General features: G+C 46.5%; 1 protein-coding gene across 3 annotated transcripts; it reads left to right on the forward strand.

Moving 5' to 3' along the window:
* The first annotated feature begins 1,922 nt into the window (after positions 1-1,922).
* Positions 1,923-18,796, forward strand: CALML4 (calmodulin like 4). 3 transcript variants are annotated; one of them, XM_030578866.1, is made up of 5 exons: positions 1,923-2,042; positions 2,411-2,441; positions 9,567-9,707; positions 11,565-11,753; positions 17,257-18,786. In XM_030578866.1, exons 1-5 carry the CDS (start codon positions 2,040-2,042, stop codon positions 17,352-17,354), a joined length of 462 nt encoding a protein of 153 aa, XP_030434726.1. In that variant the 5' UTR covers positions 1,923-2,039; the 3' UTR covers positions 17,355-18,786. The 3 variants fall into 3 exon arrangements, with proteins under 3 accessions (XP_030434726.1, XP_030434727.1, XP_030434724.1); XM_030578867.1 differs by lacking the exon at positions 1,923-2,042 and adding an exon at positions 2,094-2,309 and having other exon boundaries at positions 17,260-18,796; XM_030578864.1 differs by lacking the exon at positions 1,923-2,042 and adding an exon at positions 2,099-2,309.
* The last annotated feature ends 218 nt before the right edge of the window (positions 18,797-19,014 follow it).

The raw sequence follows: 19,014 nt of genomic DNA on the forward strand, positions 1-19,014 counted from the left end.
GGTTTGCTGGGTGGCTCCGGGACCGAGAGAGCAAACCGCGGCGTTCCCGGTTTGCTCTCTCGGTCCCGGAACCCCGAGCAAGCAGGTCTCCTTCCCTGCGGTTTGCTGGCTGGCTCCGGGAACGCGAGAGCAAACCGCGGCGAAGCTGGTCTCCTTTCCCGGTTTGCTCTCTCGGTCCCGGAACCCCGAGCAAGCAGGTCTCCTTCCCTGCGGTTTGCTGGGTGGCTCCGGGACCGAGAGAGCAAACCGCGGCGTTCCCGGTTTGCTCTCTCGGTCCCGGAACCCCGAGCAAGCAGGTCTCCTTCCCTGCGGTTTGCTGGCTGGCTCCGGGAACGCGAGAGCAAACCGCGGCGAAGCGGGTCTCCTTTCCCGGTTTGCTCTCTCGGTCCCGGAACCCCAAGCAAGCAGGTCTCCTTCCCTGCGGTTTGCTGGGTGGCTCCGGGAACGCGAGAGCAAACCGCGGCGAAGCTGGTCTCCTTTCCCGGTTTGCTCTCTCGGTCCCGGAACCCCGAGCAAGCAGGTCTCCTTCCCTGCGGTTTGCTGGCTGGCTCCGGGACCGAGAGAGCAAACCGGGAAAGGAAACCAGCTTGATTACCAGAGGCTTCCTCCTTCCACGGAGGTCAAGAAAAGCACTGGTAACTGTCTACATTGGATTACCAGCGCTGGATCACCAGCGCTGGATCCTCTACACCCGAGACAAAACGGGAGTACGGCCAGCGCTGCAAACAGGGAGTTGCAGCGCTGGTGGTGCCCTGCAGATGTGTACACCTTCAAAGTTGCAGCGCTGTAACTCCCTCACCAGCGGTGCAACTTTCTGATGTAGACAAGCCCTTAAATTCCTTATCACTTAAGTGTAACGGGGGGAAGGTGTAGCCGAGAGCCAGTTGAAAATGTTGCTTAAGTTTTTTCAACAAAAAACTGCTTTTTGAACAATACAAAACAGCGTGTCAGGCAATTTCTGTATCCTTCAAACTCCCTTTTTTCCACAGATCAATTGAAAACTAATCATTTTAAATATGGGGGGTTTGCCCTTCTCCAGGGCTGGAGGGGGACAAAACATGGAAAAACTTGCATTTTGATTGCATCCGGTTTGAACAGAAATACATGTTTGGTTTCAAGTTTTCATCGAAAAGTTGGGGGGAAAAAAAACAACAAATTGAACATTTTTTGTTCAAAGTAATTCCTGATTTTCAACCAACCCGGAGACTGTAGCTTTGTATGTTTCTTTACAATGTATAGTAAAAGGCCTGGACATAGATTCCCCACCTCCTTCAATATTTTTTCTGACCTCTCCCCTCATATTATAAATATATGTTTCTCTTCTTAGGAATATCTATCTATGGGTTTTCCTAAGCAGAGAGCTGGGAAAGGGACTTTCAATCCTGAAGGATGTTTGCTCCAAGTGGTTTAATTAAATAAATATTAAAACTCTGTCTGTTTTAAACAGTCTCAAAATCACTTCCCCTTTCTCTGGTGTCAAATCTACCAACTCTCCAGACTTCCCCAGGCAGATAAGACCTGCCACCTTTGCGCTGTTTAAAAAAACAAAACCAAGCACATCTTTCAATCCTCCTTTATACACCATAAAAGCAGACAAGACTAATTCTAGTCACCTTCTGAACAAACTGGCCAGTCGGGATATAAACATCAACATCTTTTACAGAGCAAAACCTGTTGCAATTTGCTCATAGAGCTCACAATTCAAAAATTAACTTCCTCTCTTGCCCAGCAGCAAAACCCTATTCAAGATTGTGACTTATTATAAATAAATATCCCCTTCTGTCCCTTCTAAACAACCTCATTAGATATTAGTGACTCTGTGGGCTTGTCTCTAAGTGTTGGTATTTAAGCACAGCATGAGGTCCATTGCAATCTACTGGGGATTACCAACCCTTTTATACTCAACCTGGAGTTGTTTCATTATTGAGTCTGACCTAAGGCTGAAGGCGACCTCAAATTAGACAGAGGAAGAGTCTGCCCCCGGTTTCCTGCTCCTTTATAAACCCTTCTTGTGCAAACGCTCCTTCAAGAATTCTGAAATGGTGAGTTTGTTGCAGGAGAGATCTTTTTATTAGAACTAATGTGTGTGCCTAGCTGATTAACAGCCGTTGCTGGTAGTCGGAATCCAACCCGCAGCATGGATCAGGTCTTGTATCCATGGCAGCAGGGTATTTATTACAGTTCCTACCACTCTCCACCCAGGATTGGCGGACTTTAGCCCTTAATCAAATAGAAAAGTAGGAGAACACAGGGACTGACTCTCTGACCACCAGATATAAAACAAAGGGGGGGAGATTCTTTAGCAAATGGTGAGTGACAAACATTTTTGATCTATTTGAAACGTGCCTTATTGTGCTACATTCAGAAATTGAACTTCTTTTTCTTTCCCTCCTTCCTGTTTCTGCTACAGGCAAAATTTCTGTCCCAGGATCAAATTAATGGTATGTACAGTTGCTTTTTAATTAGCAGGATGAGTTTAACAAGTTTGCCGCTAACGGCGCTTCTCATTAAAGGGCCTCATTCTGGGGAGTTTACTTTGTTGTTTAACATTCTCATAATTCTTGAGGTGAACTGTCTCTGCTAGCTAATGTGTTTTAAAAGATGCAGTCAGCCGGAGACGTCCTCTCTGCAGTCGGCTGCTGGGATGGGGTGCAGTTTGGGCTAGCAAAGGAAAGGGAGCAAGAAACTAGAATAATTGTACAAAACATTTATATATGTTGTTCTTAAAATTGAAGAATGCTGGATTTCACGGGGAAAGAGGTTTAACTCCCCGCCCCCAACCTTTTAACATTACATCTCTAGACAAAAATAAGGGAGAGAGGATATTTAAAGCAATAATTTGAGATACTGACGCAGTACTGTAAAGCTTTGGACCTCAAGCAAACCCCTAGAAAGGCAGGCGAAGGCTGGTTTTGTGAGCAAAGCACAGGATGGAGACAGGAAGGCCGAGTTCTAATTCTCACTTCTTTCTGCGTGACCCTTGGCAAGTCACTTACCACATCTGTGTTTCTCTCTCTCAAAATGGCCACAACAGCTATCTGCCTTATTAACCACTTGGAAAGAGCAGCGGGACCCTTGACTGGGAGGCTAATAGAAACATTGGTTTGATTATATTAACCCAGGGCGGGAGCAGGCCCAGGGATTAGAGGGTGCTGTTTTGGAGAGGTAGGCAGACAGCGAAGACAGGGGATACCTGGAGGAGCGAATGGCATGAAGCAAGCAGCTGCTGCTGGCCCTGCACAATGCTAGCAAGCGAGGAGGATCAGAAAGGGACCCATAAGGGTGGGAGAAGGTCAGGTTATGCAGGAGCTAGAGATCCAGCTCAGAGAAGTGCTGGAAATCTTTCATCTCTGAGCAAGTCCCCCTGCACCACTTAATTCTTTATCCTGACACAACAGGAAAGCACTGGGGGAGGGACACACAAAACTTTGGCCTTTGAGCAGAGTCAGTTGGTCCAGAACTGTTTACAGAAAGCGTCTTTTGAAAGGCAAATCAGATACAACTAGGACAGGCTTCCTTACACCCCAGGTACAGTTTCCTGCCCTTTGGAGCATGTCTCTTAGCTGGAGCTGGTAGGAACATGTCTCAGGGAAGGTACCGCCGTGGCATTGTCTGCTCAACCACTCACAAAACTCTGCCCTTTAACTCCAGGAAAGAGTTCGTCACAGTACAACCCCCATCACCAGCAGTCACAGGATAGAAAGAGGTTGGGCTCCACATAGCCCCCTGTAACCCCAGGGTAGCTCAAGGAACTGTACAAATTAACAAATCTAATGCTGGTGTGTGTCAGGACCGAGTAGCACAGCAAACAGGATAACGCACAAGCTCCCATTGCCCAGGACAGCGTGATCTGTTGCTAAGGTTATTTTTATTAAAATATCTGTAGTTCAGAATTCAATTCACAAAACACAGCAGAACTAACATGCACACGCGACACTAGTTCTGTCTGCAAACTGGCCTAGGTCAGCAGAGCGCTGTTTCTTATCACTGAGTCTCAGGGCAAGGCCTCCAAATGCTTGTGAGTGCAGTAAAAAAAACTAAAGAGGCCGCGTTTCCACGTGGTCCCCATTGTGTGACGCACTTTGCATTTCTCAAAACAACAGCCCAGCACCAAGCACGTTGCTGGCATTGTCTCTTGGGGTGCAGTCCTAGCCCCATGAAGTCAATGGCAAGTTAGCCATTCGCTCTAAGAGGATTTCACCTCCAGAGACTGGGGGGTCTGGGCTCACCTTCGGCCTGGGATTGCGTGGGCTAAACCCCCGACCTGGGATGGGTTAGACCATTTGGGGGGGGCTGACTAGCATAGCCCAAGCGTAAAACCTACCTCCGCTCTTCCTTCTCCTGGGAAAAAACAGCATTCGCGCCAATGTTCAAATTCAGAAGGGACATTGGAAAGAGCATGGCCCATTAGCCACCGCAAAACACCCACACAGCGAGCAAGTTTCACAGTCCCCACAAGGCACAAGACTCCTCACCTCATCCAAAGGACACACCTCATGCATTGTACACACTGCACCATGACTGAGCCATTCACTGCTGACTCTAGTCCCTTAGCTTCCCCCGCAACACTGCATTTGTGGCATGAACTCTTAATGGTGGGTGCAACAGACCCACTAGTGCCAAGATGGTTAATTTACTTTTGCTCAGTCTTCGCATTTGTCGCAAAATCTGTCCAGCTGCACTCTACAGCCCCAATTCACATGATCCTAATTAGCAGAGAGTAACCAGCCTGCAAAAACCAACATACAGGCTCACCTAATTGCGCAACAGAAAGTGCTGAGATGAGGCTGCTGGAAAACAATAAGGAAGCTTGCTTATTGCTAAAGCACTGGCCTGCTCCATCAGCCCAACTAGTTAAATCCAGACTTACTTTATTAGATAAAGGCGTCAATCTTTAGAAATTAAGGATCCATCTTCACCGACAAATTGACTGTTCTTTAGCCTAATCTGAGGAGATAGGTCCATACTGTCTCAGTCATCTTAATAAAATCTGCTACTAATCAGATCCTCACATAGCTGTGGCAAGGTTTTAACCATCTTCTCAAACCATCCCTCTGTTTTCTATGATTCCATGGCTGTGAAGTTTCCACCTTTACTCCAGCCCCTGCCACAGAATCTAAACTCTTATTTCTAGCCCTTAAAGCTGCCAGGGAACCTTCGAATGCAAGCCGATGCAGTGAATGTCAGCCAGTCTCCATACACAACAAAGCTGAGGAGAACTGCTCCTGTTCATCTCAGGGCAGAGTTAATCTTGAATTCCGTTTCCATCCTGAGACAATTGGGAAGCAGGTGAGAAAAAGATTAGTGAGACTAGCGCATATATTTGTTTTGCCGTAGCCCTGGTCGTGGGTCAGAATCTCATTCTGATAGATGCTCTACGAACAAAAAACATGGATGTTACCACAGAGATCACCCCTACTCCACAGAATGGTATTTTGGCTTGGTAGTAGGTCGCAGCATCACAACTGACATCTTTCAGTACAGTTTAAAATGACGACATCACAGCACTGTGTCTATTTCCCTATTTTCCCTTTGTTCATTTCCTTCGGTTTGTCATCAAGCCATGGGTCCTTTGGGAATCAGAGGGAAAAGGAGTCAGGGAAGTGAGCCGTTTGTCTCTGTAGGTTTCTCTTAGTTGTTCAGAGAATGTCGGTCAATTGTTTCAAACACCACAATCCTCTTTTCATTAGTATTCCACCCAGTAGATCTACACAGTTAAGTGTTTAAAAAGCTATTTCCCAAGCAGAGATCCTTTGCTGCTCCGATGAATGTTTAGGAGCTCAAGAACTCCATAGCTCGTTAGTCTGAATGTATTAAAGGAGGCTTGAGTTGCTAGGGGTCATGGAATTCACTGTTCTGTACTCCTACTCCAAATGGGTTTGTTCCCAGGACCATCTAGAGACTCCCTAACATCTCACCACTGGATACAGGATCATAGAATCATAGGACTGGAAGGGACCTCGACAGGTCACCTAGTCCAATCCGCTGCACTCGTGGCAGGACTAATTATCTAGACCATCCCTGACAGGTGTTCGTCTAACCTGCTCTTAAAAATCTCCAATGATGGAGATTCCACAACCTCCCTAGGCAATTTATTCTAGTGCTTAACCACCCTGACAGTTAGGAGGTTTTTCCTAATGTACAACCTAAAGCTCCTTTGCTGCAATTTAAGTCCGTTGCTTCCTGTCCTATCCTCAGAGGTTACAATTCTTCTCCCTCCTCCTTGTAACAACAGTCTTTTATGTACTTGAAAACTTATGTCCCCTCTCAGTCTTCTCTTCTCCAGACTAAACAAACCCCATTTTTTCAATCTTCCCTCATAGGTCATGTTTTCTAGACCTTTAATCATTTTTGTTGCTCTCCTCCAGACTTTCTCCAATTTGTCCACAGCTTTCCTGAAATGTGTCACCCAGAACTGGACACAATACTCCCGTTGAGGCCTAATCAGCATAGAGTAGAGTGGAAGAATTCTCGTCTTGCTTACAGCACTTCTGCTAGTAAGTTTTTTGCTTTTTTGGCAACAATGTTGCACTGTTGACTCATACTTGGCTTATGGTCCACTATGACCCCCAGATCCCTTTCCCCGGTATTCCTTCCTAGGCAGTCATTTCCCGTTTTGTATGTGTGCCGCTGATTGTTCCTTCCTAAGTGGAGTACTTTGCATTTATCCTTATTGAGTTTCATCCTATTTACTTCAGACCATTTCTCCAGTTTGTACAGATCATTTTGAATTTTAATCCTATCCTCCAAAACACCTGAACCCCTCCCAGCTTGGTATCATCCACATACGTTATTAGTGTACTCTCTATGCCATTATCTAAATCACTGATGAAGATACTGAACAGAACCAGACCCAGAACTGATCCCTGTGGGACCCCACTCGTTATGTCCTTCCAGCATGACTGTGAACCACTGATAACTACTCTCTGGGAATGGTTTTCCAGCCAGTTTTGCACCCACCTTATAGTAGCTCCATCTAGGTTGCATTTCCCTAGTGTGTTTATGAGAAGGTCATGCGAGACAGTATCAGAAACTTTAATAAAGTCAAGATATACGCCTCTACCTCGATATAACGCTGTCCTCGGGAGCCAAAAAATCTTACTGCATTATAGGTGAAACTGTGTTATATTGAACTTGCTTTGATCCACCAGAGTGCACAGCCCCACCCCTCCAGGGCACTGCTTTACTGCATTCTATCCAAATTCCTGTTATATTGGGTGGCATTATATTGAGGTAGCCGTGTACTACATCTACTGCTTTTCCCTCCCATCCACAAGGCTTGTTACCCTGTCAAAGAAAGCTATCAGGTTGGTTTGACATGATTTATTCTTGACAAATCCATGCTGACTGTTACTTATCACCTTAGTATCTTCTAGACGTTTGCAAATTGATTACTTAATTATTTGCTCCATTATCTTTCTGGGCACAGAAGTTAAGCTGACTGGTCTGTAATTCCCCGGGATATCCTTATTTCCCTTTTTATAGATGGGCACTAGATTTGCCAGTTTCCAGTCTTCTGGAATCTCTTCCGTCTTCCATGACTTCTCAAAGATAATCGCTAATGGCTCAGATATCTTCTCAGTCTGCTCCTTGAGTATTCTAGGATGCATTTCATCAGGCCCCGGTGACCTGAAGACATCTAACTTGTCCAAGTAATTTTTAACCTGTTCTTTTCCTATTTTAGCCTCTGATCCTATCTCATTTTCACTGGCATTCGCTATGTTAGGCGTCCAATCACCACCAACCTTCTTGGTGAAAACAGAAACAAAGAAGTCCTCTGTCATTTCCATATTTTCTGTTATTTTTTCCCCCTCATTGAGTAATGGGCCTACTCTCTCCTTAGTCTTTCTCTTGCTTCTAATGTATTGTAGAATGTTTTCTTGTTACCCTTTGTGTCTCTAGCTAGTTTCATTTCGTTTTGTGCCTCGGCCTTTCTAATTTTGTCCCTACATACTTGTGTTACCATGCTGTAAGATGGTCCCTGTTGCAAGGGAGAAGCAGCTCCATGGGTGACTTGGCACATTGGTAATTTAGGACAGCCACTTCCCTACAGAGCCCACCTTGGGATGGATTGGCACCGCCCACTCTGCTCAAGAATCGACTCACATCATACCCTGGCACTTCTGTCTTCTCCATTCCCTGGCTGACATGCTGCTCTGTCCTCCATTTGTTCTCTCCTCCGCCATCTTATTTTCTTGAATTCTCTCCTATTCTTTATTCCTTCTGTTCTATTCCTTTTTTGCCCCCTCCCCCATACCCATCCTCTTCCCATTCCCCAGAAGGCAACGATGCTGCATAGGGGCACATGGCACCCTTGGGGCCCCTCCACAAGCTACTCTCTTGTCTGAGTCGAGTGCCCTGGGAGCAGAGCGGAAAAGATTGGCCAACAGGCTGATATCTGACACTCTGCATCATGAACTGGAGAACTGGTCTGAAGACAACAAGATGAAATTTGGTGAAGCCAAGTACGAAGTATTTCACATAGGAAGGAAAAAGCAAATGCACAACTACGCAATGGGGAGTAACTAGCTAGGTAGTAATACTGCTGAAAAGGACCTGAAGGTTACAGTGGATCACCAATTGAATATGAGTCAACACTGTGATGCACTTTAGAAAAAGGCTAATAGCAGTCTGGGGTGTATTAACAGTAGTGTCACATGGAAGACCCGGGAGATAACTGTCCCGATCTACTAGCACTGGTAAGGCCTCGGCTGGAGTACTGTGTGTCATGGGTGCCATGCTGTAGGAAAATGTGGACAAAATGAGAAAGTCCCAAGGAAAGCAACAAAAATGATACAAGGTTTAGAAAACCTGACCTATAAGGAAAAGTTAAAAAACTGGGTTGTGTTTAGTCTTGAGAAAAGAAGACTGGCGGGGGACCTGGGAACAGTCTTCAAATATGGTAAGGGCTGTTATAAAAAGAGGACAGTGATCAATTGTTCTCCCATGTATACTGAAGGTGAGGCAAGAAGTAACAGTCCGCAGCAAGGGAGATTTAGATTCGATATTAGGCAAACTTTTCTAACTCTCAGGGTAGTTAAGCTCTGGACTAGGCTTCCCATGGAAGTTGTGGAATTCTCCTCACTGGAGGTTGGACAAATTCCTGTTAGGGATGGTCTAGGGTTACTTGGTCCTGACTCAGCGCGGGAAACTGAACTTGATGACTTCTCAAGGTCCCTTCCAGCCCCACATTTCTGCTAGACGGAAAAGGCCATCCACCACTTTGACCACAAGTTCAGGAACTATATTTAAGGACAATCCCCAACTGCTCCTTTTCTCTATTCCCGTCTCCCCTTTGGAAAGGTCTGGTAATGTATGTGTACACACACGCACGCACACACACACACCTCCCAACACGGAGTTCAGGTAGTCATTTGATGCGTTAGCTACAAGGGTTGATGAAATGCTGAAAGAGTTTAAAACTCTGACCAAGTCAATTGGTCATTTTGCAAGTTTAAATAGTCTAGCTGCTTTTTCCTCCTGACTAGTAGATTGCAGGGAAATTTCACTTTCAAACTCAGACAATATTGGACGGCAACACACATCGGTTTTTGTTTTTAAACTAGAATTCAAGGAATGCTTTTCTCTATATGACAAGAAACAAAAAGGCAAGATAAATGCCAGCGACCTAATCACAGTGATGCGTTGCCTGGGAACCAGCCCAACTCCGGGAGAGGTAGAGACACATCTTCAAGGGCATAAAATTGGTAAGTAAAATAGATCCAGACTGCAAGGATTGTTACAACAAGACAGATGACATGTAGAGCTCTCCATCTGACAATAACCAAGTGAAAAGTAGGTCTAAAATATTCAACAAGGAGGACCCCATGCAAACTAGCAGAAGAGGAAGAAGTTGGACAGGATGGTATTTGTTAAGATTCAACTTTTCTGATGTCGAGACACTATAGTAATAAAAATGAGCAAGGCAGGAATCTAGGTAGATTTGGGTCTATTGCCTGGGCTGTCTCATCTTACAGGATAACCAGAAATTGGTCATAAGAGTGGTCAGATGTGCCGGATGATAGATAGGAAGGGCACATTTAGAAGACTTCACAGACAAATCCAGCACAGGTATCAAAATGGTGCCATAAGGACATCAAGAGGAGTGGGGAAAGGAGACAAATGCTTAAGAAAATTGTGCTGTCACAGTTGTGTTGAGCTGCAGCCCTCCTGAGATCAGAGAGTCCTGTCAAACCAGGCTAGGAAGGTAACAAAAAAGGCCATTTTCAACTCCAGATGTCTCTAAAAAACACAGAGTGGGGGTCAAAGAAGAGTCATGAACAGAGGTGGTCTGCACCAAACCATTGTGGGATAGGGGCTGAGTGTCTAACAAGGCTACAGAATTGTTATAAAGATCGGGCTCCTCCAATGACCAGGGGAAGCATCCATACACAGATGAGCTGAAATTTGGTTCAGGCCCTTGTCCTGAGACAAAGGTTACTCCCCAGAAGTGCCCCTATGAGGTAGCACTTGGCAGTATACTCAGGTGGAGGCAGCACTGCCACCAGTTTCAATTATTCTTTCAATTCATACTGTGCACAAGGAGGGTGCCTGCCCTGAACTCTAGGTGCCCTTAACACTCATTTTAAACACCCAACTGCAGGGTGACCAGATAGCAAGTTTGAAAAAACAGGATGGGGGGAGGGGAGAGGAATAGGAGCCTATATAAGAAAAAGACCCAAAAATCAAGCATGTCTCTATAAAATTTGGACATCTGGTCACCCTACCCGATAGACTTGTGAAGAACCAGACTCTCAATTAACCCTACACAGCCAGGAGTGGCGCCAGGGTTTCTGGTGCCCTAGACAGAATTTGAGAGGCGGCATTTTGTGCGCTCCCCACGGGGCGCACGGGAGCTTCCGGTTCCTCTCCCATCATGCAGCCGAGGAAGGACCCTCCGCCAAAATGCCGCAGGCGACAGCAGTAGTCATTGAGCTGCTCAATTGCCTGCCGCTGTTTTCCGCGGCACGTTGGCAGAAGGTCCTTCGGCGGTGCGATGGGAGCGGAACCGGAAGCTCCTATGCACCCCATGGGGCGCACACAAAATGCCACCCCCCGAATCCTGGCACCCTACGACCACCTAGGGTCGCCTAATGGAAGCGCCAGCCCTGTACACAGCCTTGATCCTTATCACCACATGCTGGGACCCAAAGGCGTTGCCATCAGCTAGGATGCTGAGAAGTCTCCTAGCTTGGTGGAATGCAGGCAAGCCCTGGCTAACAGCCTGAAGATGAGCATCTCACCTCACTGACATGGCAAAGGCCTAGCACAGCATGAGGATCTCAGAAGGGAAGCAAGGCTATTCCTATTTAGTAAGATGAGACTTGCCAAGGGGTGAGAGCGCATCAGTCTGGAACAGCCCTGCAAGGTAGGGCCTCAGCGAGAGACAAACTGCCTGGATCTGGTGCATGCAAACAAGGAGACACAGCTAATCTAGCTCAGGGAAGTAGGCCGAGCTCTCAGAGGAAAGGGAAAGAGCGAAGGCCAGAGGAGGCTGGGCTGATGGAGCACATATATGCCAGCAGCTAAACAAGAACATGTGTTGTTTTGTGTCGTGTTTCCAGACAGAAAGGCAGAAGTGGATTTTTCCACTTTCCTGACCATAATGTACAGGCAAATGCAGCAGGAAGACCCTGGGAAGGAAATCCTGGCGGCCCTAGCAATGATGGACAAGCAGAAGAAGGGTTTCATCACCGCTTCCGAGCTGAGAGCCAAACTCACCAGGCTGGGAGAAAAGCTCTCGGAGGATGAAGGTACAGCATCAAATGGCAGCATACATTCAACACCTTTCTAAGCTCCCTCTTCTCCCTCCACCCAACCCCCACTGGAGTCAGATATGAGATCACAAACACCTGTGGGTGGGTACCACGTCACCTGCCTCTGCCAGTGATCTTCACCCTAGAAGGGCTGGGTCACGCAGTTAGTTCATGGTAGAGCAAAGTCACGGGGTCACGATCCAACCACGGTACAGTGTGCTGACATTGCGTCATGAGGCTTGCATTATGACATTGTGTTGTCACAACTCTAGGTCATCACACTAATGCCAACATTGTTGCAACATAGGGTATCACTGAGTTGCTCTTTGGAGGGGAGGGATAGCTCAGCGGTTAGAGCATTGGCCTGCTAAACCCAGGGTTGTGAGTTCAATTCTTGAGGGGACCACATAGGGATCTGGTGCAAAAATCAGTACTTGGTCCTGCTTGTGAAGGCAGGGGGCTGGACTTGATGACCTTTCAAGGTCTTTTCCAGTTCTAGGAGATAGGTATATCTCCAATTATTATTTTATTTATTATTATTCTTTTGCTTCTCTTCTTACTGCCTTCTGATCCAGCTAGTCATCGGTACCTTTCTTACATGAGGCAGAAGAGGAGAGCAACCCAAATCACAAGGGCCACATGCTGCTTCATAACCCCAAGCTAAGGCTTTGCTCTAAATCATAAACAAGCTGCTGCCTTATTCTCCATAAATATTTTGTTCATCTCAAGTTAAAGTTGACTGGAGGCAAGGAACAAGTATAGAGGAGTTACTTACCTGGCAGCAGATAGTCAGAACAGATCCACACTCTTGGGACACACCTGCAGAAAAGATAAACCCTTTCATTAGGCACATTAATGCTCTTTGAGAAAAAGGAAGGATATTTTATGCCATCGTCTGGGCTTTAAATTAACACTGGTACAAATCAAAAGTAATTCTAGGTGAGTTATTCTCCATTCACACCAGCATAACTGGGGGCCCAGATGGGCAGAGGTTGGCACTTTGCAGCAGTAATCAGAAGGTGTGGATTAAGAGCCATGCTGAAGAAAGAAGAGATCATTTACCATTCTTTTCCCTAGAGGTGCCCATCGTCTTCTGAAAGTAACAACTATTCTTTGTAGGATAAACTGTCCTTGTCCCCACAGGCGTCCTGGGAAAGCTTCATCGAGAGATCCTCCAAGCTACACCCAAGGGGGTCTGGATGCTCTCAGGGAATTCTGTTTGCTTTGAGGAGGGTCAGCTTAGAAAGAAGCAAAGAGAGGGCTCATTTTGACTTATTGCTCTCAAAAGATCTTTATTCTTTTAACATCCTGTGACAAAGTCAGGCTGGAAGGCTGCTCGAGGGTGCTGGGAAGTGAGTGAGCGTAAGCCCCAGAATGTTAAAGGCCCTCATCCCTACTAGCTGAGATGGGGTTAATACGTCAGGTTAATGAGGAACACCAGATTCCAACTCAGGCCTGCCTGAGGCCTTTAAAACCCCTCCTCTGGTGAGAGGAAAGGGGGAAGAGAGAGACAAGCTGCTGCCAGGTTAGTGGCAGTAGGAAAATAACCTTTTCCAGGGTGGGAGGCTGGGCTCCCTCCTATAGGAGAAGCTGCCAAACCTGAGGCCTGCTGGGCGTTTGGGGTGGGGGGAGGCTGAGGACTGACACCACAGGGCAACCAACAGGGTGGCACCCTGCAGCAGGGCGGAGGCAGAGAAAGGTACCCCCTGGTTTTCCTTTGTTTATGAGACGGTTTCCTTTTTGTTGGTGGAGGATCAACCCCTTAGGCCAACCTTCAGGCCTACCCTTAAAGTACAACCAAGGGAGAAGGCAAACCCTGCCATTGAGTGGGGCTGATTACCCCAGGCCTGCCATTGCCAGAAGGGGAAGAACTAAATCTGGCCAGACGAAAGAGGTGCCTTGCCACAATCCTTAGTCAAAAATCTGCCTCCAGCAATTGCAAGAGCTCTCAGGGGTCATCAAAAATGATCTGAAGATGTTTTTATGTGGCTGATTTTGCCTCAGCCTTTTACAATCCTCTGAAAAGCTTTTTCTGCTTCAAATGTCATATGCATTGTCCGTGGACAGAAGCTTTTGGGGGGAGGGAGGTTTAAGTTTGAGAGAAATCAGACAAGCCAAAATTTGCCAAATGCCATCACCACCAGGCAGTTCAAATGTTCATGATACTTGTTCACTCAGAAATGGATCCACATTTGGCTGCTGTTCTCCCAACTCCAGCACATTTTGCCATATTCCTGGAAAGAGGCTCTCTAGCTCTGACGTTATTCAATCCCTCTCTGTAGTGGTCCCTCACTCTCCAGTGGGGAGGGAGGCCACGCTGCCTCGTCATCGGGGCACTAGTCTTTGGGCTCCGGCCGCACGGGCAGGGCTGAGTCCTACGCAGTCTGCGGTTCTGGGCCCGTCTAGCAGAGATGGGCACACCACAGTAGTCTGGGGGTCCTGTGCCTACCCACAGGCGGGACAGTGCCCAACGTAGTCTCTAGCGATACCAATTAACCGTCTGGGCCCTGGCCCTCAGGGCAGGGCTGGGCTGATAGCAGGCTGTAGCCTAAGCCGCCAGCAGGCAGCAAACACAGTCAATAGATCTAGCCCTTTGGGATGGGGCAGAGCAGAGAGCTTGGGGCTCAGGCAGCCAGCAAAACGCACATTGCCTCAGGGTTCAGGTAAGGGTGAGCACGCACACGTCTAGGGGCTCCAACAAGAAGTGAGCACCCAGCAGGCAGTCTAGGTGCTGGCAGGGGTGTTGACAGAGCACAAACCTCCTGGCCTAAGGTGGGGAGTCGGCCACCGAGGCTGCAGTGCCAGGGGGATGCAGGCCCACCCTACTCCACCGCGTCCCTGCCCAGGGCCCTAACAGTGTCAGAGGGGTCTGGCACTGGGTCTGCGGGGATCCAACTGCAATAGGCCGACCCAGACGCGGTCAGCCCTGTAGCCGGCCAGTCGGCAGCTGCCCCTGGCCTACGTCCTACCTCCCCGGGGTTTGGTCCCTCTAGCCTCCACCAGTCCTTGGGCTACACAGCTGGCAGTAGTCCCGGCAACTCCTCATCTGGGTCCGTCCCGGGTGCCTCAGCAAGGCAAAGGCATCTGTCTCCTCCGCTGGCTCCAGCCCAAGTGAGCTGCAGAGCCCTCCCTTTATACTTCCTGCCCCGCCCTGGTACTTCCGGTGAGGGGCCAGGGTGGGTTTGGCTCTGCCCACCAAGGGGAGTGTAGTGCTTCCTCACTCTCCAGTCCAGAGGGAGGCCACTCTGCCTCACTACTCTCTCGTACTAGGAACTTTAGAAAGACCCATCTAGAGTCTGGCAGATTTGGTAAGATTTGCTTAAAACCCAAGTCAACAGACTTTGTGTGCATATCCCCAGGCTCTTCACTGGCACACGAACTGCCCTTCTTACTGCTAAAGTGGAATTTAAATTGAATAGGTGCAGGTTTAGCACCACTCCCTCCATTTACCATCATTAACTAAATCAGTTTTCAGGGAGATGTCTCAACAAGACAGCACCTCTTTAGAGTAGCCCAGTTAGAGTATTCTGGAAAAGCAGCTCATGCACATTCTTGCGTCTAAAACAGGTTAGTTATAATACAAGTTATTGTTAAAGCTCAACAAAAATAGTGAAAAAAATTCTGGAGGTATAGCCAGAATTAAAAACATCCCAGATAGTACTGCGGTTATCTATAGTGAGCCACACTTCACATTCGAGTAGAGACACAGTTTGCCAGCTAATTACAATGCACTATAGATTTTAATGAAGGTGAGCAGCGGAATAAGAAATCCACTCAAGACCTTGTCTTGACACAATGAACTCAGCTTGTTAAGCTGCAATAAATATTTCATGCTACGACAGACTCAATTCAAAAGCATCCGCTATGTTCAATAACTACTGGCATGTGGCTTCATTTGTGGTGTTGCTTAAAGTGGGCTTTTAAATCTTCCCTCTCTCCAGTAAAATATTGTTTTCCATTTTCCAGACAGGAATGAACAAAAGTTACCCTGGTGCAGTATTTAAAATGCTGCGCGGCTTAGACTGCAGTGGGTTTGTTTATCCCTTTTTAAAGGTGTATAGTTACAATGAGGACAGTCACTTGAAAGAAGTATTAGATCTCTTGATCACACAAAGAACAATTACTTACCTTACAGTAACTATGGTTCTGCAAGATATGTTGTCCAGATGGATTCCACTCTTGCAGTCCTAAGAGGTAAGAAGGAACAGAGGGACAGTTGGACCCACTCTGCTCTTGGGTTGGAGGGTGCAGGTGTGGCCCCAACACAGTGCTGGCCCAAAGAATCTGATCCTAGGCATATGGGGCACATGCACACGAACAGTATGTCTGCACAGCAACTAGACACCCGCGGCTAGCCCGTGCTAGCTGATTCAGGTTCATAGGGTTGTTTCACTGTTGGATCCCAGGTTCTAGGACCCTGAGGGGTGGGAAGGTCCAGAGCTCAGGCTCCAGTCTGAGCCTAGATGTCTACACTGCAGGGAAATAGCCCCAAAGCCTGAGAGTTTTTCTTTGCTGTGTAGACGTCTCCCAAGAGTGGAACCCAGGTGGACAATCCCTCCATCTCACGGCATGGCTACTCTTCTGCCTTCTTCCCCAGAAATGTCATGGACTCCAGTGGGGGTGTCTTCTCCATACCCTGGTGTTTTAAGTTCCTGCCACCATTTCCACAACAATCCCTGTGCAGCAGTCTATTTATAGCACCAACAGTGCTTTCTGGCCCTCTCCCCAGGACCTGAGGGGAACAGTGGTCTCCCTGCCTTGAGTCCTCTATGTAACTGGGCTTGCCTCCCTCCCTTTGGCACTTCCTTCCATCAGCATTGTCACTGTCCCCTGAAGACATTGGCTTGGCAATTTATCCCTAGCACCCACGGCATTGCTAAAGCTATATTAGAATTCTGGTTATAAAGCCATAATGAAATTCCTCTTGGTTTCAAACACTGATGGCCTCTCCATAGGACAAAATGGCACTGGTGTTTCTAAGGTGTGAATTTAAACCAATTTTGTTAAACCAGTGCAATCCTCGGCATGGACACTTATTTTGGTTTAAGTGTGGTTTAGTTTAAGTCAATAGGGAATAAGTTTACATTAAACCCAAATAAGCCAATCACACTGAAATAAGAGTGCGTCCACACAGCGATTGCAGCAATTTAAAAATTGGTTAAAGTTAAACCGGTGAAGTTTCCTATGTAGGTAAGGCCTGCGAATCAGATCCTCACTTGGTGCAAGTCAGCTGAACTCCATGGGCTTTAATTGAACTACTATTTACGTGAGCTGAGGAATAACCCTCTGTGCTTGTGTTTCCTCTGTTAGCATCCACCTCTCTATTCCAAATGCTGAATTCAGTATAGATCAGTCACTAATACTTGAAGTAACTAATTCAAATTTTGATTTAACAACAAAAGCCAGATTTTAACATCATATTTAAATACAGGAAATTGAAGGAAGATGACACAATACTTAAAATAAATTGAACTGAGATTGTTACATTTTGTTATTACAGTAGATGACCTTCTAAGAGAAGCTAAAATTGCACCAAATGGGATGATGAAATATGAAGAATTCATCCACACCATCACCCTTCCTGTTACAGACGACTGAATTTCAGAATGACAAGACTGCCTCGGGTGGGGAAAAGGGCAAGCTTTTCCAGCTTACGTTTTCCTGGGTCACTTTTGGGCTCACTGGAATTAGCACTGCTTGCCTTTAAGGATCTATATTTTGCCTTCTTAGAGTGAAATGTTTATGTCTGAACAGGTTTTTCCCGTTGCAAGGCCTGGCCACACCTTCCTTGTCAGTTGGAATGGAGCGTCATGTCAAACACTGGATGTAGTATTTTAAATGAATTGAATGCCATGTTACATGCAATAAAGCTTATCATGCTTAAAACTCACTCATTGGTAATTAAAAACACGGTTATAAAGAGGACAGTTTTTTGGCAGAGCAAAATCAGCCACCTACCTTAATGTCACAGGGAGATGGTTCTTCTGAGGAGTAAAGAAAGAACAAACAGGTATTTGGTCTGACTCTGTGAGCCTGTGGTATCCAACTATTCCCTGTGTCTGAGGTATCCTAGGGTGCTTGACTATGCTACCCATAAACTTTGACAAGTTTGGAATGACCATGCATATCGCTCACACCACTGCCTGGATACACACAATCTACTGATCAGTCACTTGCTGTTATGAAGAAGCCGAGCCAACACACCAGAGGGAAGGGGAGCTCAGAACCCTGTTGGCTATCTGGATGAGGACAGTGGTCAAGCAGATAGATGTGAGTTCTTCCAAAAAATCACAGCAACATGAGCCATATTACTCTTCAAGCATGATAAGGGGTTCCCTGTGCAGCATCACTTCACTCATCCAGATTCTTGGAGAGCGGAAAACAAAGATCTCCATACTCCCATGCTTATGACTTTTTATTAATTAGGAAGCTACTTCAACTTGCAATTTCATAGGAAATCTCCATAAAGTTGAAAACTTTTCTCTCTCCATGAAGTTGGTCCAATAAATGATATTACGTCACCCATGTTGTCTCTCTGTGAAGTTAAACACCCACCGCGACTCCTGAGGCAGGAGAATATGGGCTTTGCATAAGAAATCTCAATCCTATGAAAAGAGCCATAGTCCTTGGCTGAGACGCTGTGGGATAACTGCCCAGAACATACTCCTAAAAACACTTCGGCAGTGTGGACACAATACAATTGTGATGGCAGAAATGTGCAGCCCAGTCAGGATTGTAAACTAGGATGATCAAACTTTCAGTGGAGTGGGCTGAATAAATGCCTTGGTGCCCAGCAGATCTGCTGTCAATGGGAGGTTGGCACAGACTGTGGTCTTTATCTAGTAACTGAACTTGTAATTGTTATCTCTTCAGTACATTGACAAGATAATATACTCCCTGCTAGGATCACTATTTCTGTCCATTGGTGCTCTTCCTCCCCACTCCTCCTTTCTTCCCTGCAACTCTGCAATTCCCATCCTCCTCTCATTCCCTTTATCAGATGATCAGCAATGAAGTAGTTAATGTAGATATCCGCGTTATGCTTTAGAGTTAATTCCCTAATGTATCTAAGATGGGGTGGAGGAGATGTCGTCGTTTCCGACTGCCTGTAGAACTCAGGAAAACTCAGTATATGATTTATACTCTTCACATTGAGTTCTTTCTTCAGCTATTAAAGCCAGAAACTTTCATTTTTAAAAAGTGTAAAAAGATTCTGCACGTGAATATTCCATCTAAACACGTCAAATGGGTTGGATCC

This window comes from Gopherus evgoodei, chromosome 10 (genome assembly GCF_007399415.2).
Source record: "Gopherus evgoodei ecotype Sinaloan lineage chromosome 10, rGopEvg1_v1.p, whole genome shotgun sequence".
Taxonomy (NCBI): domain Eukaryota; kingdom Metazoa; phylum Chordata; order Testudines; family Testudinidae; genus Gopherus; species Gopherus evgoodei.